This window comes from Protopterus annectens, chromosome 1.part1, assembly GCF_019279795.1.
Source record: "Protopterus annectens isolate FY-2018-M chromosome 1.part1, PAN1.0, whole genome shotgun sequence".
Lineage (NCBI taxonomy): Eukaryota > Metazoa > Chordata > Ceratodontiformes > Protopteridae > Protopterus > Protopterus annectens.
The window spans coordinates 1,248,561,983-1,248,587,594 of NC_056726.1; the positions used below are offsets into that span (position 1 = coordinate 1,248,561,983).

General features: G+C 38.3%; 1 protein-coding gene across 1 annotated transcript in view; it reads left to right on the plus strand.

Moving 5' to 3' along the window:
* The first annotated feature begins 547 nt into the window (after positions 1–547).
* The window catches only part of LOC122813705 (sulfotransferase 2B1-like), a 313,807-nt gene continuing 288,742 nt past the window's right edge, over positions 548–25,612 (plus strand). Inside the window, exons 1-2 of the mRNA XM_044086170.1 lie at positions 548–742; positions 24,292–24,448. Of these exons, the coding sequence (XP_043942105.1) occupies positions 24,313–24,448 (136 nt within the window). The 5' untranslated portion in view covers positions 548–742; positions 24,292–24,312. The remainder of the gene's footprint in view (positions 743–24,291; positions 24,449–25,612) is intronic.

Here is a 25,612-nt window from a genome sequence, read left to right on the forward strand (position 1 = left end):
CTGCCAGCTGTAAAGATCTGCATATGCTTTTAAGCTAAACCTTGTATTATTAAAACTGCTCGCTCATTTCTGCATAATACTCGTACAGGGCACTGCACATTTCAGTTAGCTGTACCACTGTTGCATTCAATGTAACCATTATTTTTTTTAGTGACTTCTGTGTTGTTTGTATTTCTTTACTTATCCAGCTCATCTGATTTGGAGATGCAGTGAAAGCCCTAGAGGTATTTATCATATATATAGTACTTACTTACTTACTTACCTATCCTGGAATCTGAAGAAATGTAACTGTTGTTGTGTGACCTACTACAATAACTTGAACAGAGTTTTATTGATAAATGTTTCATACTTAGACTCCTAAGTCCAGAGTCCTCAACCAGTTTGCCATTCTCACTCAGTCAGCATTTCCTGATCAAACTCTTCTAGTAAATAAATAGTTAAATTGCAAATATTCCAATATGAAGGAAAGAAAAGGTGAAACACCACACCCTTGCTGTCCTTGTCTCACCCTGCTGCACTCGAATAGAACTTAGATGTTAGCCATCATGTACCAATCAGGGGTCTAGTCTATTCACTATCCAGGTAAGTATACAATAGCCGATTCCTGGAAAGAAAAAAAGCTCAAGTCCCTGTAGAGTGACACATCTTTTATTACCTGTCCAAGGCTGTGATCAGCGAAACAAGGAAATCTCTGCTTATTCCCACACTGCAGGAGAGACAGGCAACTGTAAAAATAACCTTGGTGAGTGCTAATGATTTTGCCATCTGTTCAGTAAATCGTAGGAAGCATAGAAGAAATGGAATATGACACTGTTTGCATTGTAAGATTTGCCATGGAACTTTTGCAGGTGTTGGAACAAAACGGGCATAAAGAAGTCAACAATACAAAAACAATAAGATTTCAGAGAGGAAGCAAATGAGTACAGTTTAGTAAGTAATGCATCTGTGCTGTGCCTGGACACAGAAATGTTCCTATTTATCAAAATTATTGAAAACTATGTCTTTCGATAACTTTAACTTGTCTTAGGCTACATCAGATTCAGTTATTCTGTTTGTTACATCACAGCTTGTGCTATCATAAAGATTTTGTCAAACAGACTGTAAAATATCTTTCTAAACTCTCTAAGGACCTTATTAAATTCTTCAGGCAAAATGCTTTGGAGTGCAACTACTGGGGCTGATGATGGAGTGGGATGGATGGGTGCAAACATCCTATGTTGTCACCTTTCAGTCCTACGTCCTTTCCAGTGTGCATATTTTTGTTTCCATTTTTGATTGTTCTGGATGGGGCATCAGTTGTGGCCAGTCACCTTCCTTTTACTCTGTCAACATGCCATTAGTAATGCAGCTTGTCTATGAACCCCTACTGAGTTTTGTGATATATGCATTTATCTCTGCGTTAATGTATGTCATTAACTGATCTTCTGTAATACAAGCATCTTTACAGAATATAATTAATATAAGGCAGCTGTGTCTGTATAACTGAGACCATGTTGGGAAAAATGCTAAACTTCTACAGAACATAATGATAATAATAATAATAATAATAACCATTTGTTAAACAGGTTGGCTCACTGGACACACGATCCCTTTTGTCTAGTTAAGTGACTTACTCAAGGTCACAGAGTAGGTAAAATGAGGACTGTGGTACAACAGGTACGGTGATAAATGCTAGACTGATACATTTTTCTTTAGAATGTTTATTATGTTAACACACATACAGAGAATGAGTGCAGAATTCTCTTTATATTATGTTTCAGATTTTAACAATAAACTGTCTCAGCATGATTAGCAATAGGTAGTACTGTGAAGGCTAGTGCATGTCCAAGCCACCGGAACCCAGAGCGCAAAAACTATAAAATATAATAGTTTGAATTGTGCACACGTTCTGTTTTCTTTTTTCTTTTTTTTTAATATCTCATAAATTAAGCTTAACAAAGCTATTATCTCAGGACAAAGTCATGAATGTAGGCGTGAATTATTGATGTATTTAGTGGATTGCTGTATGACTTCAAGGGAAACGTCTACTGATAAAGCTAGTCAGCAATTAAACAAGGAAATACAGGGATCATGGGGAAGCCATACTGCTCTCTTCATGTTCTATAGGGAAAAAGAAATTTAATATAAAGTTGCTTGCTACAAAAAGAAGGGAAATGCTTTTTTTATTATTTTAATTATTGTAAATATTTATGTGCATTTTCATAATATGGGGCATACCATGTGAAAATAATGTAGGAGTTAAGAAAAAGAAATCAACAAAATGCAACAAAGAATATATAATGTAAGAAAAAAGTGATAAACAGTAGTAGTTGAATAAAAAGGCCTTTAAGAAAACAGCAAACAAAAAAGGCAGAGAGAAAACAAGAGGCAAAACGCAAACTGAACAAGCAAGAGTTTGTGAAGGAAAATGAAAAGGAGATTGTAGAAGTGATTTTAGTTCCATGTAGGAGAAGCAGACAGACAAAAAATAAGTGTGTGTGCGTGTGTGTGCGAGTGTGCATGCGTGTGCGTGCTTGTCTGTGCTTGTGCGTGCGTGTTTGTGTATAAGAGAGAGAGCGCATGTATTTATGTACGTTATGTGTTTACTCATGTATGTCATCATCATCTTCTTTCGGCTGTTCCCATTAGGGGTCACCACAGCGGATCACCTGTTTCCATTTCTTCCTGTCCTCTGCATCTTGCTGTGTCACACCAACCACCTGCATGTCCTCTCTCATCACATCCATAAACCTTATCTTAGGCTTCCCTCTTTTCCTGTTACCTGGTAGCTTCATCCTTAGCATCTTTTTCCCAATATACTCAGCATCCCCCCTCAGCACATGTCCAAACCAACATAATCTTGCCTCTCTGGCTTTGTCTCCAAACCTTCCAACCTGGGCTGACCCTCTAATATACTTATTCCTAATCCTATCCACCCTCATCACACCCAGTGCAAATCTTTAACATCTTTAACTCTGCCACATCCAGCTCAAACTCCTGCCTTTTTGTCAGTGCCACTGTCTCCAACCTATATAACATAGCTGGTCTCATTACCTTCTTGTAGAACTTCCCTTTCACTCTTACAGGTACTCGTCTGTCACAAATCACTCCTGACACTCTTCTCCACCCACTCCATCCTGCCTGTACTCTCTTCTTCACCTCTCTTCCACACTCACCATTACTCTAAACTATTGACCCCAAGTATTTAAACTCATTCACCTTTGCCACCTCTACTCCTTGCATCCTCACTATTCCTCTATCCTCCCTCTCATTCACACACATATATTCTGTCTTAGTCCTGCTTTATTCCTCTTCTCTCTAGAGCATATCTCCATCTCTCCAGGGTCTCCTCCACCTGTTCCCTACTCTCACTACAGATCACAATGTCATCTGCAAACATCATAATCCACGGGGACTCCTGTCTGATCTCGTCTGTGTTTACTCATGTATGTACATGTTTGAAATAGACTTGGTTCCTTCTGGAACTAAGCATACAATCAGAAGAAGAAAAAGAAGGCAAGCAGTAAAACGATACAGAAGGAAACCATAAAGAGGGGTATCTGTGGCTGTTTATTTATGTATTGTTTATGTCATGAGTAAATTGGGCTAAGGCTGTGAATTTTCAGTCTCTGTCAAAGAGAAACCAATTCTGAAAAAAACAGAATTCCTTTATACATATGGAGAGAAAACCCAAACTAATACTCTTTCTGAGACGTATTAGTTCATTGTAATAGCTGCTCTACTGTTTGCCAACTAACAATTCACTGAGTAACTCTCTTTCTGAGCTAATTTTAGAGGAGTTAAACTCCTTGAATGCTGTTTTCCATAGGCTAGTCACTGTCAGTGAGATTTCTAAGTGTGCCTTGGCAAAGAGTGCTTTCTTTTGGGCAATTTCTCCCTTTTTCATGTTTTTGCAGGCATGACATTTGCATATACAAGTTCAGGGGTTTGGGGTGCTCCCCCCCAATAGAGAATGCAGGGGGAGGCTTGCCTTCCTGCAAAAAAATAAAAAACATACATTTATTTATTTTTTCATCTATTTGGTTTCTCAAGCAGTTGGGCTACTGGGTTAGATGGTCCCTCGCTGACTAGTAGTTTGATGGCTGGATGCCATTGTAATAAAGTGCATGTGTGACCATGTAGTAGCCGGGCTGATATAATTAAGGACTACAGGTGTGACTACTTCTTCAGAAAACCCTTTGGCATTAGCACTCTTGCTTTGTAGAATATGTAAAAAGCTTATAAGTTTGCAGAAATTAGGGTCATTCAGTGAAAAAGAAAAAAATAGCTTCTAGAGTCTATGAATTCACTGATTCAAGGCACTGTCACTGTATTTAAATGAAGAACACAATTTATGTCTAGGATGTCATACAAATGAAACAAAATGTACTGAAGGAGACAAAAGAATGTGTGAAAAACAAAATTATATCAGTATGGCAGACCCCATAACGGCCATTTTGGAATAAAATAAATTAATATATAATAGGTTCATAGATTAGTACTAAGCTAACTGCCCTTGCGAGCCATTTTAAGCCTAGCCAATTATCCCTTGTGAGACTCAAACCCAGCACTTTGTGTTTGTAAGGCAAACACCTTAACCATTAGGCCACCCTCCCAACCTAATGCACAATAATTGCATAGATTCTCATTATTTAGTACAGCAGAGAATATTAATGCATGATGAAAAAAATATTTATGGAGTTTCAGATTAGGGAAATTAATACAAGGTAAAAGCAAATGCTTTTTATTGAAGATGGAAATCAAAACAGCCAAAATAAGTGTAAATATTATGGTTAGAGCATCAGCTGACATCAAATTTCCTAATAAATACAGGAATTTGCATAGCAATCTGTAGATAGCTACCCTTACAAGAGACATACTGGAGTGAGACTTAAGGTGGAGTTAATATTAAAGTAAAAATAAGTGTCACACCGATGAAGGCTATGTGATTTACTAAGCCGAAACCGGTCTGTTTCTTTCTCCTGTATTACTATGTGTTTGTAGCATATAACATTAAATATTGCTTTTTGTCACAGTCTGCAGGTCCATTTTTGCTTTGGATTATATTTGGTTTGGGACCTTGCAGTTGCCTTACATGCAGAGATTTTTTCATATTGACACAAGCCTAACCTATCTGTCGGTCAGCTCCTATACTCCTGTACTGTACCCAAAGCCTGGAACACCCTTCCATCAACAATCAGAGCTAACCAAATCCTAGCATCTTTCAAAACCTCTTTATGACAGTACCTCTCTTCGTCCTGGAATTGCTCTTGCACCAAGCCCCCACCCCATAAATCCTGACTCCCTCTACTTCCTGAATATATTTCATTACCTGTTCATTTCTCTGCCATACTGTTCTTCTTTATAACTTCTATCTCTTCCAAATTAACATTATGCTACAAAAATATCTTGAGATAACCTAATTGTTCTTTTGGCAGAAGTTTTGTATAACATCAGCCTTTTTTACTTATATTTCTTGTCTCACTCTGTAAATTAAGTTTGTATTACTTGTAACTATTCATAAAAATTACGTTTTACATTACTTTAACTAATTGCTAAATGCTTGTCTATGTTCATGTTTATTGTGGAGCTTTTCTCCCTGGGCCTTCACTGAAAACGGGCTTTTATTGCCCAGTGGACTATCCTGGTAAAGAAATGCCAATAAATAAATAAATAAAATGGGATGATGCAAAAATAAAATGGCTTCTCTTCAATTAGACTCTATGACCTTCACATTTTATTTTGAATTTTTCTGGGTCAAAAAACCTTGGCAACTGAATAGAAACTGCTTAAAAATCAATACATGTTGTGTAATGCTGGGCTGTTGCTGTACCTCATGCAGAGAAAAATCAATATATTTTACCTTGCTTTAACTTGTGGTCAGAGTCGTGAATTGCAGATAAAAGAATTGTTGTTGCATTAATTCTCAATGAGAGATTTAATGTGTGCATTCTTCCATTAGCCAAATTATACAACACTAGCAGAAAACCTAGTGTAGGCAATTGCATTTTCTAAAACATTTACTTGTATCACTTAAAAAAATCTCTTTACTCATGTCATTACCTGTCGTTTATTTATGAGTAAATTTTAATATCTAAACATCTATAATAAAAATAGATATATGTCTTGCCTGGTCCAGAAGTGGAACTTATGGAAATGTTGCAGGACATCTCCCCAGGTAACTGAAAATGTTGACATTGTGTTTTCAATGTGGACAACATCATCCTCCTCAACTCCAAGCTAACTATAAATTAACTATGCAATTGCATTGGTGAAAACAAAGATTTGGGGCTGAAGTTCCAATTTTTCATTGTTTGTGATCAGAGTAAGATCTCCCATAAACTCTGCATTAGCACATGTATAACAAGATAGCTATATATCTGTTAGCATTTTTCTGCATATTCCCACTTCAGAGTAGAACTACTACTTTTCCCAGTAAAAGTCTGAAATAATTGTCATGCCATTACAGAAACCATGTCTGTATTTTTCCTTCACATATTTGCTTTAGCTATTTAATGTTTTTACAGCAAACGTTTTCAGTCACTTATTTTTACCACTTGCTCCTTCTCCATGTTTTATCTAGCACTGTCCAGCAAGCGTGACTGTTAGCACTTTCTGTCACGTTTCTTGCTTCATTCATGCTTTCAGAATTTTTGGGGTAATTTTTTATCTAGACATTTTACTACTCAAGTCTATACTATCCCACTATAATTGTACGTACTGTTTCAAGAAAATCTTCCTTACAACTTCAACAAGTCATCCTGCTAATGTTCCATTTATTTAGCCAGTCATTTCTCAGCTTCTTTTACCCCTTTTTTGTGATCAGCACCTCTTTTGAGAGATATTTCCCTCAGCATGTTCTCTTTTTCACATTAAGTGCTACTATTACTACCATATTATACCATTTAGTTTGAAATTTCTGCATAGATCAAGAATGTACCCCTTCTTGTAACAGTATGGCAGGTACTAATTATTTTTCAGTTGGTCTGTTTCCTTGATTTTATCATGTATGAATCAGAATCAGAAATACTTTATTGATCTCACATGAAAATGCTTATGTTACAACTGCACAGATAAACACAGACATAATTTAGACCAAACACATATGTTACAGAGTTTGATATGACAGATAATATTACTCACTTATGTTACCCCACATATATAACAGCAACATCTGACATAGGTACACTGTTGACCAAGCCAATATATTAGATGAATTTGATACCACATATAGTAGTGACATGAAAGGGGGAACCTTTCGTGTTAATTACCACTCACACTAGGATATGGAGTATTGCACATTACAATACTTTAACTAAGTATAGCATATTGCACAAAGGATAATTGCATTGATGTTTAATATTGCACTGAAAAAAGAGAAATAAATTAGAAATAAAAAGGATGAGGGAAAAAAAAAACATTGGTAAGAGTTTAATATTACACTATGTGCTCCAGATAAAGCTTTATTCTTGGGCATGATAATCCTGTTGCCCTTTCTCATCCAATACAATCCTACTATTACTTGAAATTTTCCATTCTGCAACCCCAGTCAGATTTCTCTGTTTTTTTTTTTTAATAAACAGTCCCTCATTCCTCCATGCAGACATGCTACAGGAAGGGTATACAGGTGCTTTTGATAATTATTTCCAGCTCTGTATCACACAGGACTAAAGTGGTGACTATGACCTAGATGACTTGAGTTTGAGTAGCTCTGATGCTGGAAGACCAAAAGAAAGGAGGGAGGGTGGAAGTGAGAAACTCATGCCAGCTCACCCATCTGGGGGGGAGGTACTTGGTGACCCCAGTCATCTGTCTGGCTCTCATACAAGTGAAGGTTTGCATGTAACTTATGAGCATAGAAGCAGGGGAGCATGAGCCTGGTGATCCCAAATTGGTGTCAGTAGTCCTCATGAGGCATGTGTGCTGCAGTATGCACATGATAGAGGGAGAAGGACACCATAGTGGTTCCAGGTTTGCCGATATCAGCTACTGTGGGCAGTATTAGGATCAAGCCACATTATGGACTGCTATTACCCCAGTGATGGTGAATGAATTGGCAGTGGAGGCAGCTTTATGGACACTAGGTATGTGTGGTCAGAAAAAGAACACAGCTTTTGATAATGTTTTGTTTAATTGTTCCCACTGCCCTGTCCCTTTCATTTTCTTTTCAATATTTCCCATATCTGATCAAAATGTGTCCCTAAGTGATCTAATAAATAGGTTCATAGGTTCATAGGTTCATACTAGGCTATCTGCCCGAGGGCATTTACAAGCCTAGCCCATAGTTTTGTGGCTTACGCCACCCCTTTAGTATGGGGAACTATACCCATTATTTTGCTGTGCCTCTGTTGAGCAGTGACACTGAGGTAATCCCTGGGGTATATCTGCGATCTCCCATCCATTGGTCAAGATTTCTCTTGAACAAGGCCAGCGAGGTGCTCTGCCTCACATATACCAGGATTTTATTCCACAGCATAGGGAGTCTTTGGGTGATGAATCTATCCCTCCAGCGCATCCTATTAATAGCCGTGTCGAGGTTTAAGTCTCCCGCCCTTGTGGCTCTGACGGATCTAGATTTTTTGAGGTGAAGCATATTCATCAAATCTGGGTTTGACATGGCCTTGTATGTTAGGCAAAGGTCACCTCTGAGCAAGCGGTGGCGACTGAATAGAGCTGGAGTTCTTTCAGTCGGGCAGCATAGGACAGATGTTTGAGACCCTTTATCCTTTTGGTGAGGAACTTTTGTGGCCTCTCCAGCTGCTGCAAGTGTCGGGTCAGATACATTCCGAATGGGGCATTGTACTCAATCATTGGTCTGATGAGTGATGAGTATAGGGAGACTATGACCTCCCTTGATCTAGATGAGAATCCCTTCATGATAAGGTGGGCAATGTAGAAGGTCTTCCTAACTACTTTAGCTACATGGGTGTCGAATGACAGACTACTATCAACCTGGGTCCCCAGGTCCCTGATAACTTCTTCTATGCTCAGTGGAAGAAGTTACTTAGATGCCTCCTTTCCTTCTATTCCAGTGTGTAGTTTGAGATGAGTTGTAGCCATTTGTTTCCTTTCTGCTGTGTTCATCACAGAATCATGGCACTAGATGAACACTGGCTTCGTTAAATGCAAATTAACCAAAATTTGGAGTAAATCCTTCTTAGCATGTGCGGCAGGACAAAATTGTGTTTTTTTTTTTTTGGGTGGAAACCAGCCCGTCCTCAAAAATTACATATACCTTACTGTGAGGTTGCACAAGAGTGAGGAAAAAGAAGTAATGTACTATTGCCAAAAGTACTTTTGGCAAAACATTTTCAGTTAAACAGTATTTAAGTCAAGTCAAAGTCAAAGTAAACTTTATTGTCGATCAGATATACACATTTTTTTTAACTGCAATTGACACAATTAAACACTCCCGTTTACCATATCAGGCCCTTTTTGGGATAATTTTGTTCAGGTGTCCGAACACAATCAAATACTGACGGTCTATTATGTTATCCTCCTATTTTAATAACTCTCCTGCTGTCTTCTGTATTTCTTTAATTATCTGGAACCACACTATGATCCCTTTTTATACTGGATTTTCTGTTATGACCCATTGGTGAAGAGGGGTGAGAAATTTAATGTATGTTTATGTAAAATGTTATTTTTTTTATCCCTGGTTTAAAATATTTTTGTTCATTAATGATTCTTCTTCCCCTCTAATGTCACTATGTTAAATGGAATCTCTGTAGGCTTCCTCCGAGTATCTGGAAATCATTCACATTCACTAGACGAGGGAGCTTAAACACCCCAAGCCAGTGTCTCCATATCCTTTATCACATTCCTGGTGGTATTTCAAACATCACATCTCTACAATATACTATTTTGTAGAAAAGAAAGGCAAGTAATATTGGTGGGTATGATACAAATGAATTATGAAACAGTCTCATAGAAAGAGATGTGATGTTTGAAACACCACAAGGAAACATATGCCCCACGTTTTTCCTTCAAAGATCTTTGAACACATTTTCTGTGAATGCAGTCTTTTGTTGTTTTTGTGTCAAAATTGAACATGGATGAAGCTACGTAAATTATACTTAGGTCATTGTGACCTGGCCACATCTATTCTTTAATGGCTTTTATCAGTGGCATATTTTTTCATTGACGATTCAGAGTTACAGAGGTTTTTGATTGTTTCTTTTATCATTTTTACCATTTTACCATTTTAACATTTCAGGCCAATAAAACCAAACCCCACTAGTTGTGGACATGCACATCTCTGCTTTCTTATGGCATCATCAACACAGCATAAGTGGAATGTTTGGCTAACATTTGAAATTGTCCATAAATAGACTTAAAAGAAAAAGTTATGGACATTCAGAATTGCCATTTAGCTGAAACACCTGATATCCTTAAAGGGTAATTTCACCTCCAATACAAGAGGTTTAAGGTGTCACAGTGGAAAGTCTAGCTTTGCTAGATTGTTCTTTTTGTGTATTTTAACTGATTAGTTTTTCTGTGTGACCTTTTTACTCATTGTTTTACTTTGTTAGTTGGGATATTTTGCAGTCACCCTAATATTTATGGATATTAGTTGGGTACGACAACCCTGTTTCCAAATGTCAGCCAAACATTCCACTTATGCTGTGCTATTTATGCCATAAGAAGGCAGAAATCTGCATGTTCACAGCTAGTGGGGTTTGGCTTTATTAGCCTGAAATTGTCCATAAATAGACTTAAAAGAAAAAGTCATGGACATGCAGAATTGCCATTTAAATGGGTAATTTGCATATATCCTATGTCACCTCTAATACAAAAGGTTTAAGGTATCACACAGTGGAAAGTCTAGCTTTGCTAGATTTTTCTTTTTGTGTTTTTTAAATAATTAGTAAACTGCATACAATAGAAATGCACCCCCTATGCAATAAGATGGATACCAAACTGGCTAAAAGGCAGCCCACACACACTGAAGCTGACACAGGCAACATCAGTCAATATGCAGGTGACTAGTATTGTCCTATGGGTCTCAGTGCTTGGACTGCTTTTGTTCAGCACTTATATCTCTGACCTAGAAATGTAAACCAAGACTTATGGCTAATCTAGACTGTGGATGATTGCAAAGTGGGAGTTATGGTAAAATCACCTTTTGACACAAAAGCCCTGCATCATTCTCACATTTGGCAGACAAACCATCCTCCAGCATATAATATCTACAATACACCATGTAGTTAGAGACCTGGGAACTTGGGTTGATAAGTATCTCTGCTTTTATCACCATGTAGCAATGGTTGTCAGGAAATCCTTGTAGATGGTGCTGCTGATCTCCAAGAAAATATCATCCAACTCTAAACAGGTTATTACCACCCCTCCCGATGCATCTCACCAGACATATCAAAGAGTTGGGAAGATCCTAGACATTCCTAACAAAGAGGATCATTCGATTAAAATCCCTTATCTATCAGAAAACACTAGAAGCACTGTCCCTGTTTTCCGTGTTTAACGGACTCCCAGAAGAGGCTTATGCCTTGACTTGCCTTCTGAACAATCAGGGACCCAGTAGTCCAGGATCTCTTGTCCCTTCACAAATCAAGCAGTTTCACAAGTACAAGAACAAGAGTTCTAAACCTATTTCAGCAGATCAATAGAACACAGTAGAGACAGATTTGTTAATCATTGTTTCTCTCACCTCTAGAACAGGCTCACCCTGCTGATAAAGTAGTGTGATACACTATCTTCCTTCAGATGAGATCTGGATAATTGGATGATTATTCATAAATTCACACTGGGCTTTACTGACCTAGCCTTCCTTGAAAGGGGAGGAACAGGCTAGGGTGGGAACAGGCACGACATATCACAAAACTTAGTAGTCTTGAACATTGTATGATTTGTATAATCTGTGGAAACAGACAACACTTGAGAATCCTCACATAACTAGCTAAAATGTAACTAAAAGACATTAAAGATGTGCATCAACAAGCCTCTAATTAACAACTAAAAACAATCCTGGAATTTGATAAGTAAAGTAACTGGCTACATCCCATATAAAAGTGCTCTAATAAATGATGCTCTCTCCTTTTTCACTGCAGGAACTCTTTCAGCAGCAGAGTTTCTCAAGCAGTTCTCACAACTACTACAAACAAAAAAAAAGCAGCAAAAGTAGCACAACCCTTCCAGTCTTCCATGCCATCACCCACAAGTCCTTCTACTTCAAAGCTATTACAATGAAAGATATTCAGAATCTCTTCGATCAAGTCCTCTCGTAGCACAACCCTTCCAATCTTCCATGCCATCACCCACAACAAGTCCTTCTACTTCAAAGCTATTACAATGAAAGATATTCAGAATCTCTTCGATCAAGTCCTGTAGTAGCACAACCCTTCCAATCTTCCAAGCCATCACTCACAACAAGTCCTTCTACTTCAAAGCTACTACTATGAAAGATATTCAAAACCTCTTAGATCAAGTCCTGTAGTAGTATAACCCTTCCAGTCTTCCATGCCATCACCCACAAGTCCTTCTACTTCAAAGCTATTACAATGAAAGATATTCAGAATCTCTTTGATCAAGTCCTCTAGTAGCACAACCCTTCCAATCTTCCATGCCATCACCCACAACAAGTCCTTCTACTTCAAAGCTATTACAATGAAAGATATTCAGAATCTCTTAGATCAAGTCCTGTAGTAGCACAACCCTTCCAGTCTTCCATGCCATCACCCACAACAAGTCCTTCTACTTCAAAGCTACTACAATGAAAGATATTCAAAACCTCTTAGATCAAGTCCTGTAGTAATATAACCCTTCCAGTTTTCCATGCCATCACCCACAAGTCCTTCTACTTCAAAGCTATTACAATGAAAGATATTCAGAATCTCTTCGATCAAGTCCTCTAGTAGCACAACCCTTCCAATCTTCCATGCCATCACTCACAACAAGTCCTTCTACTTCAAAGCTACTACAATGAAAGATATTCAAAATCTCTTAGATCAAGTCCTGTAGTAGCATAACCCTTCCAGTCTTCCATGCCATCACCCACAACAAGTCCTTCTACTTCAAAGCTATTACAATGAAAGATATTCAGAATCTCTTCGATCAAGTCCTGCAGTAGCACAACCCTTCCAATCTTCCATGCCATCACTCACAACAAGTCCTTCTACTTCAAAGCTACTACAATGAAAGATATTCAAAATCTCTTAGATCAAGTCCTGTAGTAGCATAACCCTTCCAGTCTTCCATGCCATCACCCACAACAAGTCCTTCTACTTCAAAGCTATTACAATGAAAGATATTCAGAATCTCTTCGATCAAGTCCTGCAGTAGCACAACCCTTCCAGTCTTCCATGCTATCACCCACAACAAGTCCTTCTACTTCAAAGCTACTACAATGAAAGATATTCAAAATCTCGTAGATCAAGTCCTGTAGTAGTATAACCCTTCCAATCTTCCATGCCATCACCCACACCAAGTCCTTCTACTTCAAAGCTATTACAATGAAAGATATTCAGAATCTCTTCGATCAAGTCCTCTAGTAGCACAACCCTTCCAATCTTCCATGCCATCACTCACAACAAGTCCTTCTACTTCAAAGCTATTACAATGAAAGATATTCAGAATCTCTTCAATCAAGTCCTGTAGTAGCACAACCCTTCCAGTCTTCCATGCCATCACCCACAACAAGTCCTTCTACTTCAAAGCTACTACAATGAAAGATATTCAGAATCTCGTAGATCAAGTCCTGTAGTAGTAAAACCCTTCCAATCTTCCATGCCATCACCCACAACAAGTCCTTCTACTTCAAAGCTATTACAATGAAAGATATTCAGAATCTCTTCGATCAAGTCCTGTAGTAGCACAACCCTTCCAATCTTCCATGCCATCACCCACAAGTCCTTCTACTTCAAAGCTATTACAATGAAAGATATTCAAAATCTCTTAGATCAAGTCCTGTAGTAGCATAACCTTTCCAGTCTTCCATGCCATCACCCACAACAAGTCCTTCTACTTCAAAGCTATTACAATGAAAGATATTCAGAATCTCTTCGAACAAGTCCTATAGTAGCACAACCCTTCCAGTCTTCCATGCCATCACCCACAACAAGTCCTTCTACTTCAAAGCTACTACAATGAAAGATATTCAGAATCTCTTCGATCAAGTCCTGTAGTAGCACAACCCTTCCAATCTTCCATGCCATTACCTACAACAAGTCCTTCTACTTTAAAGCTACTACAATGAAAGATATTCAAAATCTCTTCGATCAAGTCCTGTAGTAGCACAACCCTTCCAATCTTCCATGTCAACACCCACAAGTCCTTCTACTTCAAAGCTATTACAATGAAAGATATTCAAAATCTCTTCGATCAAGTCCTGTAGTAGCACAACCCTTCCAGTCTTCCATGCCATCACCCACAAGTCCTTCTACTTCAAAGCTATTACAATGAAAGATATTCAAAATCTCTTAGATCAAGTCCTGTAGTAGCACAACCCTTCCAATCTTCCATGCCATCACCCACAAGTCCTTCTACTTCAAAGCTATTACAATGAAAGATATTCAAAATCTCTTAGATCAAGTCCTGTAGTAGCATAACCTTTCCAGTCTTCCATGCCATCACCCACAACAAGTCCTTCTACTTCAAAGCTATTACAATGAAAGATATTCAGAATCTCTTCGATCAAGTCCTGTAGTAGCACAACCCTTCCAATCTTCCATGCCATCACGCACAACATGTCCTTCTACTTCAAAGCTACTACAATGAAAGATATTCAAAATCTCTTTGATCAAGTCCTGTAGTAGCACAACCCTTCCAATCTTCCATGCCATCACCCACACGTCCTTCTACTTCAAAGCTATTACAATGAAAGATATTCAAAATCTCTTAGATCAAGTCCTGTCAGATGCCTCCAAAAGCCTTGATGACTTACACCCTTGCTTTATTGGCCTATGCAGAGAACAGCTCTAAAATTCCTTTATAACCTTTGCCTTTCACAAACTATTATGCAAGATTTTTGGAATACACTATAATCAAACCAGTTCCAAAAGTCATAAGGCCAGCATCTGCAAATGATGCCAGATCAATATCCATCCTGTTTGCACTGTGGAAAATGTTTGAAAAACTTATCTTCAATTATGTAAATACCTTCAACCCACATAGTACTATTTTCCATGTAACACTGCCCTCTGTACCTCATGAACCTGGTTATCTGCAGTTCTCCAGTAAGAGAATCCCATTAAGACAAAGTTGTTTAAATATCATTTTTTTCTATTTTTCCAATATCACTTCTCCTCCCATCTCTTTCTATTTCTTTCTTTTCTCCATTTCTTTCTTCCCACTACCTCTAATTCATTCTCATCTGCTCTATTCTACATATATAGTATATAGACAGTAGAGATGGACAAGTGCCTGTTGCTATCATAACTCCACGACATTCCCAGGCCTGCCTATCACTTTTGGTATCAATCACTAAATATGCAGGTTAGTAATCTCCGCATAGATGGTCATTGTTCATATCATGGCAAAGACGTTGCATGGTTTGTTTGAGGAACTGCAACTGCTTCAGGGACTGACAAACATTCTGAATGCATACAGCCACCTAGACCAGACATGCGTGTTGAAGGCAGTGATGGCCTAGTGGTAGTCCATTGGTGCATCTCTGAGGATGCAGGTAGCTGGCCACCATGGCCATGCTTAAGGGTGGATGCAGACTGCATGATCACACACCAAGCTTTCGCTGATGGCACATATTGTTCCAGAAACAGCTTCACTGTTCATGTTACCTATGGCTACCTCTACTTTTAGATGTGGACACTCCCATAGATGTGTCTAATACTCTTCTGGCTTCACTATGGGCACAACCCACAACATAAGGCAATCAAGGTCCTGCAGTTCAATGCCATCACACTACCTATAGCTTTAACATGAGCAGCATCTACCTGTGTGTGTTTATGGGGTCATAGATGCCAACATTTTGCTAGAATACTACATGAGAGGTCAGAACAAGATTTCCATACAAGTTCTTGATTTGGTATGCCATCCCTCGGACAGGATACTTTTGTTCATAACACTGGAGTGCTAAATATTACACCCAGACAGTGTTCCTCCCATCAAAACTCCACCCAATTACAGGAGCACTTAATCGTTGAACAACACTCCACCTCATAGCTCTACAGTAGCTAACACATCCAGCACCTAGACCCCTTCCACCTATGCAAAGATTGCTGTCCCCTGACACAGTGCTTCACCCTACCAGTACATATCATGATTACTATACCCCACTCACCCCTCTGGTCTGTGTAGATATGGTAACATCTGATGCACAGTGTGTCCGATCACTGCAATGCAATGCATAGGTTGGTTGTGTTAGTGCATGTATCAGTTGTATTCTGTGTTTGCCTTACCACAACCACTAGCTGCTGGCCACATATTGCATCTTTTCCAGTGCTGCTACATATTGCACTAATGTCTGGCTCATATGGGATCCTACCACAACCAGTTCTGATCAAATCTGATGACACACCACTTCACTCCTCCTTTGCAACTGCCACAGGCATACCAGGCAGTGCATCAATGTTTCCCTTTTGTAGCCATTTTTGTAGCACCATGCTACATAGCATGATGCACCCCAGAAAGTCCTTCCGAATGTTTCCACACCATAATGTGGTATGCCATCAGATATATCCAAGCAACTGACGTGGGTCCTCAGAAGTGCAATACATGTTGAATGATGTCCTATGTTTGTGACAATGCAATGCAATGTTGTACACCATTTCAGCCAAGGTCTGAGGGCTGTGAATGTGGTCATCAGCTATGGTTCCAAGATACATCCAGAATCATTTGCAACATTTATTCATTCATTTAATTGTCTGATTATTTGCTTTTGTTTACTGGCTTCAGTGAAGGCCCTGAAAATAAAAAAAAGCTCCACATATATAAATTACACACATGATATTAAGTTAACAGTGGTTGGGCTCAAAGACATATGTAAAATTGCAGAATTAATATAATATGCAAAAGCAGATAGACTAAAGGACACGTCTGATGTATAGTGTATGAGATTAGGATTTGTGAAGATTTACTGTGGAATTAGATTAGGAAATTAGATGTGAAAAATAAGAAGGGGGTAGGGTGTTATTTGAATGGATGGTATTGGTCGTGGGTAGACTTTGAGATCTTCAAATGTAGTTGATGTGAGGGTGTGTGGGAAATGAGGGTAGCTAAGAGCAGTGGAGTGAGCCCAAGCATAGTGAGGATGAACAGAGAGGAGCTAGCTTGTCCAGGTGGCCAAGACATACAAATAAAATCAATGAAGAAGCTCAAGCATGTAAGTAACTCTTCTTTTATGGCAGTGTTTGACTGTTTAGTAAAACACAAACTGAGGTCTGACAGTTGGGGATAATTCATTTTGGGAGGTAGAAACAGAAGACCTATGTTTATTTCTAGAGAAGGTTTGACTTCATAAACTTGAAATGCTGAAATCTCGAATTTCAGCATTCCAAGACAATGAAGCTGAAAATGCAGAATGCCGAAAGTGCATAAGAGCGAATTTGAATGTCTCGAATCTGCACTTATGCATTGCATGAAGTGTTTGGCTGGTATGGTGTCTGAAATTGAAGATGCATGAGAGTTTGTGTGTGTTTTTGTAAGTTGTATGTGTGGGTAAGGGTAGGGAGGTGTAAGTATGAGTGTGAGTGTTGGATTTGTTGGTGTTTATGTGATGTGTATTTGTGTGCGAGCGAGTATAGAATGCCGTGGTGTGAGTATTTTTTTTTCATTATGTGCTATATCTGAGTCGGTATATATAAGTAGGGGGTGTGGGGGGTGCAGCCCCCCCACATGAAGGGTGCAGGGGGCTTGCCCCCTGCTTGTATGTAGTGTAGGGTTGTGTGGTTTGTGTGCTGTGGGTGGAATGGTGTGTATGTTATGTGATGTATGGTGTATGTATGTTTGTGATTGTGTGATTCGTGATTGTCGGTTTCGGGATTGTGAATAGTTCGGCTTCATAGTTTCGAAATGCTGAAATTCGAGATTTCAGCATTTTGAGATTATGAAGTGAAACCTTAGAGAAGGGTATGCTAAGAAGGCTAGGGGGTCACAGTTTTTGAGGGAGGTCTGTCTCAGCTTAGTGGGCTCACTAATTAATCGCAGACAATCTTTTTTAAAGAAATAAATGACAGAAATAATCATTAAAATATTAGCTTGATGAGTGCAGAAACATAGACTGAACAAACTTGTGCAAGGCATGTCTTTTACCACACTGAGTTTTTTTTTCTTCCTCTCGTCTGTATTTGTAGCTCTCTGAGAGGTGTACAGTAATTATGGCTCTAACAGTCAGGTTAAAGGATGCAAAGCACCTGAAAAAAAACAAGTAAAGAGAAAATGGTTTGGAGAGTGGGGATTACTATAGGATAAAATATAGTTTGGTTAAGAGATAAAAGATGTGTAGATTGTGAATAGACATGGGTTACGTGAGGATAACAGGTGAAATACTTAAAGTTAGCCTAACCTAATAAGAGTTTGCCTTCACTAGTCCCAGGGGCCAAATGGACTAAGACAGTAGCAAGAGGATGCCACACAGCAGGCCAAAGATAGAAAGGCAACAAATGGACTGAGACAGTACCAAGAGGATGCCACACAGCAGGCCAAAGATAGAAAGGCAACAGAGACAATTTCTGAGGGTAACTGTATTTGGCCAGTAAATGTGTCCAGCAATGCATACATTATCTGTAGTAATTTAAGATACATTAACTATAATTATAAACAGTACTTATTGCAAGATTCTAATGCAATCCTGGTGCAGATTTTATTAGCATTTCCACAAGTACTGCATACTGGGGATCAAGTACACCAGTACAAAAATGGCTATGACAGAAACATTATGCATTATGTGTCCCACAGGTTTGCCTGAGAGACATTACAGCAAAGTGGAAGATGTATTTCTGCTGGTAATCTTACTCCTATGGTTTCTATAGGTCTAATTCGTGGGGCAGACAGCATTTTCATCATTCATGTAGCAGTGACTAGTCTGGTATTATTAGTAACTGCAGATTCACACCTCTTTATAGCTTGTAGTGCCAGCTGCTTATGCTGCTATAGTGGTTAGTTACTGTTGATAAGTGCCCAACAGGGTTTTCAACCCAAAACTGGTCAGATTAACCATCTGGTTTTATGTACCCTGCCAGTTGCTATCTCAAAGATAATATGACAGGGTTAATATGAAGACTGACAGAAAAGTACTGTCTTTTCTTTTATTTCTCTTGCCAGCATGGTGTTTATCATTGGTGGTTAATGAATACAGTTACAAGAAAAAACTGTGGGATAATCATTCTCAGAAGGTATAAAAATAAATACTAGCAAATAAATAAATAAACAGCAGATATTTTGGTGTAACTGCTGATCACTTAGATTTCTGACATAGTTACCAATTTAACAGATGGCAGAGAAATGCAGGTTGCACCCACAGATGGGGCAAAATAGTTCCATTTGAGTCAAACATATAGTGTGTGTGTGCTGCATGGTAGGAGGCAGAGATGGGTAGAAAAATGATTCACTTGGGTAAAAGTACAAACAACAGCAACAGAAACAGTTTGACTCATAAATGTATAGCAGGGGGTACAATGGTTTTAGAATTACATACAAACAGGGGACAAACAGAAACTTAAACCTAGAAAAAAGTTGGACTGGGGAAGAGTTCTGGAGGAATTATATTATAGAAGGCTGAAAAACTCTGCAGGCTCTGCATGTTCTCCATACATTCATTTGGGTTTCCTTCAGGCATTCTGATATCCTACCATTTGCCAGTACATGATACTTAGTGACCATTCTAAGTCATCCTTGCATGTAATCCTTGGTGTTGTGCTTGTGACCTGTAATATGGCCGGGAAAGATCAGTAAGCATTAGTATACTCCCCCAGTCTAACAAATAAACAAGATGCCGGAGTGTGTAGAATACTTAACTTACAAATATTTATTTTATTTATTTTTTTTAAGCATGTTTACCTAAGTAGAGCACTGATGCACCTAGAACATTTTCAGTCACAGTATGGTGGAAACAGAGCCAAGGAAACAAACATTAAGAAAGCAATAATGCCCAACAGGATGTGGGTTACTGGGAAGTAACACCCACCAGGGAGGTTGTGAGAACCAATTCCACAGGCCAGGATGCACAGAGGGCTGGGATGGTTGTTGAGGGGTGTCAACTTAGTTTGGGCCCTGTAGTTGCTAAGGCCAGCCATGCTATGACACATGGTACACCGGAATTATTGTGAGAGCAATCTTTTTTTGTAGTCTTTCCAGGGCTGAGTTTGAAAATCATCCAGATGGATTAGTGAAGTACATCAATTAACAACTATTAAATTAATAAATATAAACAGTGTACATTATCAGAGTGCTTGACTGTAGATGTGACAGAGAATGAAAGGGTGGTTTAGACATTATTTGTAGCAAGCTGAAAGTTATAACAACAAATGTCAGATATGGTTGATTGACTAATCATCCTGATTTATTAATAGGAGATCCAGAATGGTTATTATTTGTTATGTTAGGTCTTGTTGGTTCTCTTACTAACTGAAAATTCTAGAAAACTTGTTTGGTCCTCAAGTGAGATCCTTTGTACACAGATATGTCTTGGCTGTTTCCAGCTGTGGGACTGCATACATATTTGTTGACATCATTCACATCCAAAAATATTGAAGAAAACAAGCATAGGATAATAGCTTTCCTCAGATTAGCAGAAACAGTTATGAAAGGAGTAGGTATGGAATTCTAACCAGAAGTAGTCAAAAATCAGGTGGCAATAGAAATAGCCAAAAAAATGCATATAAAGAACATGACTAGAAGAAAGGAAATAAAACTGGAAAGCTCTCAATTATAGTGCAAAGTATACTGAACTCCTGGAACAATCGCATGTTGATCAAAATCTGAGGTATGCATGATTTATAATGGCAACACAAGATAGCTGTCTAGGTACACATTAGTTTACAAAGTCTGTTAAAAAAGTAGAAACTACAGAAAAATGTAGTTTCTGTACTATAAAATGTTACACATCTTGTTGGTTATAATATACTCATGGCTAAAACTATGTATACTGAATGGCACAACATTGTGGCAGGACTGTTGCACTGAGGACTGAGCACACACTACGAGATAACAGGTAACTGAGAAATACTGGAAACATGAACCACACAGAAGTACTGAAAATGAAGATGCACTGATCACGTGCAATCATCCGATACCAACAGTTAAGAAAGCAGAAGCAAATGCAATAAGACTAGCTAAAGTAGTCAAAGAAAAAAAAGATAAAAGTATCATTAATCCTTGAAATATCTACTGATTACAGTGCCCTGTGTACTGACAGACATAAAGTCATAAAATAGCTAGATATGCAAGTAGAAACTAGAACAATCCAGAATAAAGACTGATAGCTCCAATAGTGGTATGGACAACAGGGTTAATAAAAAAAAGAATTTTGAAGCATACCTAAATATTCTACCGATGCATGTCACTCCACAGGAACTGTAAAAGGAGACAGTTCTAGTATATTGTTGTTGCTGAAAAAAGCAGTCTTGTTAAACACTGAGGACTAAAGCAATACTAATTTCATGAACCTCAGTCATTGACTCAGGAATGAGGCCCATTTATGTCACAGTATTACAAACCCTAAACATCTGGGGAAATTAAAAAAGTAGAAACATGGTTTGGACAGTTGGACTGCATTATATACAGAAATGGTATTCCTGAAAGTCATTTTATGAATATCTTTGAATGTATATTATGCTAAACTTTTGAAAGGTTCATTGAATTTGGATATGTGCACCTAAAAGAGTTTCTAAATAAAGATATAAAAAAAATGTTCTGCTGGATCAGTGAGGTTTTCACCATATCATATTGAACTAGTCCAGTAACCATGCAGAGAAATCTAATTTCTATATCATGTAATTGCATTTTTATTCACTTAGATGTTAACCATGGCTCATGATCATAGGAGAAAATGCTGACATAAACTGAAAAGTTACCAAAGAGCTTTGCCTGAAAACTCACATTTTGTATCACCAGTTGATCACCACAAACTAGGTCAGTGCTAGAAGACTGCATTCACTGCTACCTCAGTCTGCTTGGCAATCTCATGCTCTGTCCTACCATCATTTGTGAACAGGACCATAAACCATTAAACTCCTCCACTAAGGGCAATTGCCCCCTCAAACACAGATGCACGCCTCCAACAAAATGTCTACATATTCTTTTTTTTAAAAAGAGATGTCCTTCTCATTTATTCATTTAATTTTTCATTCACTGATAACCTGCTTAATCCAGCTCAGAGTCACAGGGGAAACTAAAGAACTGAAGCTTACCCTGGCACTCAAAGGGCAAGGAGCTGTGAATTAATCTTAGACAGAGCATCAACACACCCTAGGCTGGTCCTGTGAACCAGTGTCCAATCAAGGGAAGAGCAAACAAAAACACTTCACTGTAATAAGTTGATCCATATATTGTAAGTAATCAGCTTCTTCTTCTTTTGACTTTTCCCAATTAGGGGTCACCACAGCGGATGACCTGTCCACTCATGATTGGCAGTAGAGTTTTATGGTGTCGAGTTGCCAGCCCAGAGCCCAACCTACCACAGAAGGCACACACATGCATGCACTCACGCCTAGAGCCAATAAATATATGACCCCCCCCACATCTGCTGTTTCATTCAAAAGAGAAAAAAAAGACATTCCTTCTATTTGCAGACCAACCAAATGGTCAGATGCATGACACACCACCTTCTTCCTGCCCAGCTATTCAGGTCCTGTTTCTGTACCCTGCCCCCAACCTTCCCTCAATACTGCCTGCACAGAGCACTATAACACTTCTGCTTTAGTTTAAAAAAATTCTTCTTTTAAACTGTAGCAAACAGTTGCTATAATTTATACCCTGGCTGCTCACAGCACTCTTTTATTTTTTTTTACTTTTAAACTGTAACAAACTTTTTGCCACAAATATAGCAAACAGTTGCTACAGTTTATACACTGCTAGCTCAGAGTGCTACAGAGATCAGGTTTTGGTTAAATATTTTTTTTTACTTTTATACTGTTGCAAACTGCTTGCTACAATGTAGAAATCAGTTGCTACAGCTTAGACCACACACTGAGTGCTACAACTCTTAGGTTTGACCGCAAATGTAATACCAGCTTTTAAAAGCCAATATTGCATTAACAATAGATCAGGATCAGCTGGTTACCCCCCAACACTTTGCACCTGGAACAGTTGCCACTCTCGCCCCACTCTAGCTATGCTATACAGTGGTCCAGTGTGCTCACATACACACACACACACACACACACACACACACACACACACACACACACACACACACACACACACAAATAAACGCACTCAAATTGCATGCAAACCTACGGGCAAGTTAGAGGATATGGGAGGGAAGCACAGCATCTGCCAAAAGCCCACTTGAATATAGACAGGATGTGGGCCTCTACACAGAAGACACCCCCACCACCCCATCAGAGAAATGAACAAGAGGGACAAGCTCTGCAAGGCAACAATGTTGCACCACTGTGCCACACTGATATATCCTTTTCTCACTAATTATTGCCCCTGGAGCACTAAAAAGCATCTCACTGAAGAAGTCATTAACTGTGTATACGGTAGAGGTTCATCACCCTTACACTAAGTCTCTCATACTTTATTATTGATTATTTTTACAAAAGAGAATTCTGATACTGCAACATTCACCGAGTCATTCCAGCTAATACCAGCCACCTCAAGTATGACAGCATGTTCCATGGTGATTTTTCTTTATTCACTGAAGCAGCACCATGTCTATATTTGCTGAGAAAGAACATTATTTCTAGTAGCAGTTTCAGTGGATGCAACTTCAAAAACTGACTTACTATATTATGAACATGAGTTTGGCTTTTATCATACAGTGCATGAAGATATATTGTACTCTAGAATGGTGCAACATAAAAAAAATGTATTGCTGTAACATATTTTAATATGATGCAAACAAAAACTGAATATTCAAAAATGTCTTCAGGTGTAGTTAAAAGTTTAGTGGTGAAAAACTTATTTGGAAAATGGATAACCTTGTCAGGTAATAGCTCTCAGGCAAGTTTTAAGACAATTATTGGCAGCTTCTGCTAGCAGATAATATTTACATCAATCATTAATATTAAGAGAATGATAAAAACAAGAAGGCCAGCCAGGCCTAGGCTTTGTATGACCCAGAAGTATATCCAGACGTTATTATGACTGAACTAAGATCAAAGCATTATTTTAGACATTAAATGTTATCATTTATCTGCTGTACAACATCTTGATATGAATGTTTTTTTTTTACAGGCACTTATCTAATTTGCTAAAATGTCTGAAAAGTATATACGATACCAGGGAATCATTTTTCCTGCCATCTCCTCAGAAGAAAGTCATTTTCAATATGTACGTAATGAGTTCCAAGTCAGGGATAATGATATCTTTAATATCACCTTCCCGAAATCAGGTAAACAGATTTAAAGACCAGACTTGTAGTTAATGGCAAAAGCTTCAGACTAAAATAATAAATAACACATGAAAATATACTATCCTAATGTTTGCATATTTCCTTAATACTTCTAATACTGTTTCTGTTGTGTTTTGAAAGCAGAGTGTATTCCTTTCATAGCATACCTTCCAACAAAGCAAATGTATTTTCTGTGGTTAAAAAAAAAGTTAATGTAAATGATTAGTCTGGCAATCATTTGAAAGACTTCATACTTTCATTATTTTGTATATATAGTTCAAAGCACTGGGGAGGTACATCTGTTACATAATTATTATAAAGTCTGAGTCACATATAAATGCAGGTATTATAACAGGCTGGGAAATGGCATCATGTCTCTGCAGTGCTGGATTTAATTTTTTTTGATTCTACTGATGTCTGTGGGACCATTTTCAGCTTCACAGTTTTCTGGGATGGCTAACACAAGTGGTACTCCTGTCTATTGGCAGTGCTATTACAGATCTGGGGCTATAAATGTTTTGTGCAGTCTCACATATTCTAAATTATTCTGATAGGTGCATGTGACAATGGCCAGATTTAAAAATCCTCCTTCATATTTGCTTTGCTTGTGAGCAGTAGACCTTGCACACACGAACTCAAAGACATACATTTACCTCTACAGCATGCTTTATTTTCCATGTAACAAAATTAATGTGTCACACCCTGACTTCACATCATACTATTAGTCTAAGTAATGATTTTTGTAACCATTTTATTTTAGAGTGTGTATGTCACTTTGGTAGGCTTATAGTAATAATGAGTATTTATCAAACTCATAAACTACCTTTTTCTGACACTTATACAGAATTCATTTTTGTAAATGGTAAAAGTGCAAGCTGTCTTTCTGGTTCATAAATAAGTACTAGGCTAGCTGCCCTTGTGGGCCATTTTAAGCCTAGCCAATTTCTGTTTCAAAGGTGTGCATCAGACCTTGTATCTGTAAGATAAACACCTTAACCATTATGCCAACCCCAAAACTAAGCCAGATGACTATAAAACTGAGTCTTGAAGCTGGTTTGCTTTTGATTACTGTTAAACAGTACTACCTCAATCCCAACTCCTTATAGCCAAGGGAGCCCGCAGGATTTTTTGCAGGAGGGGTGCAAACCCAAGCCCCACCCACAC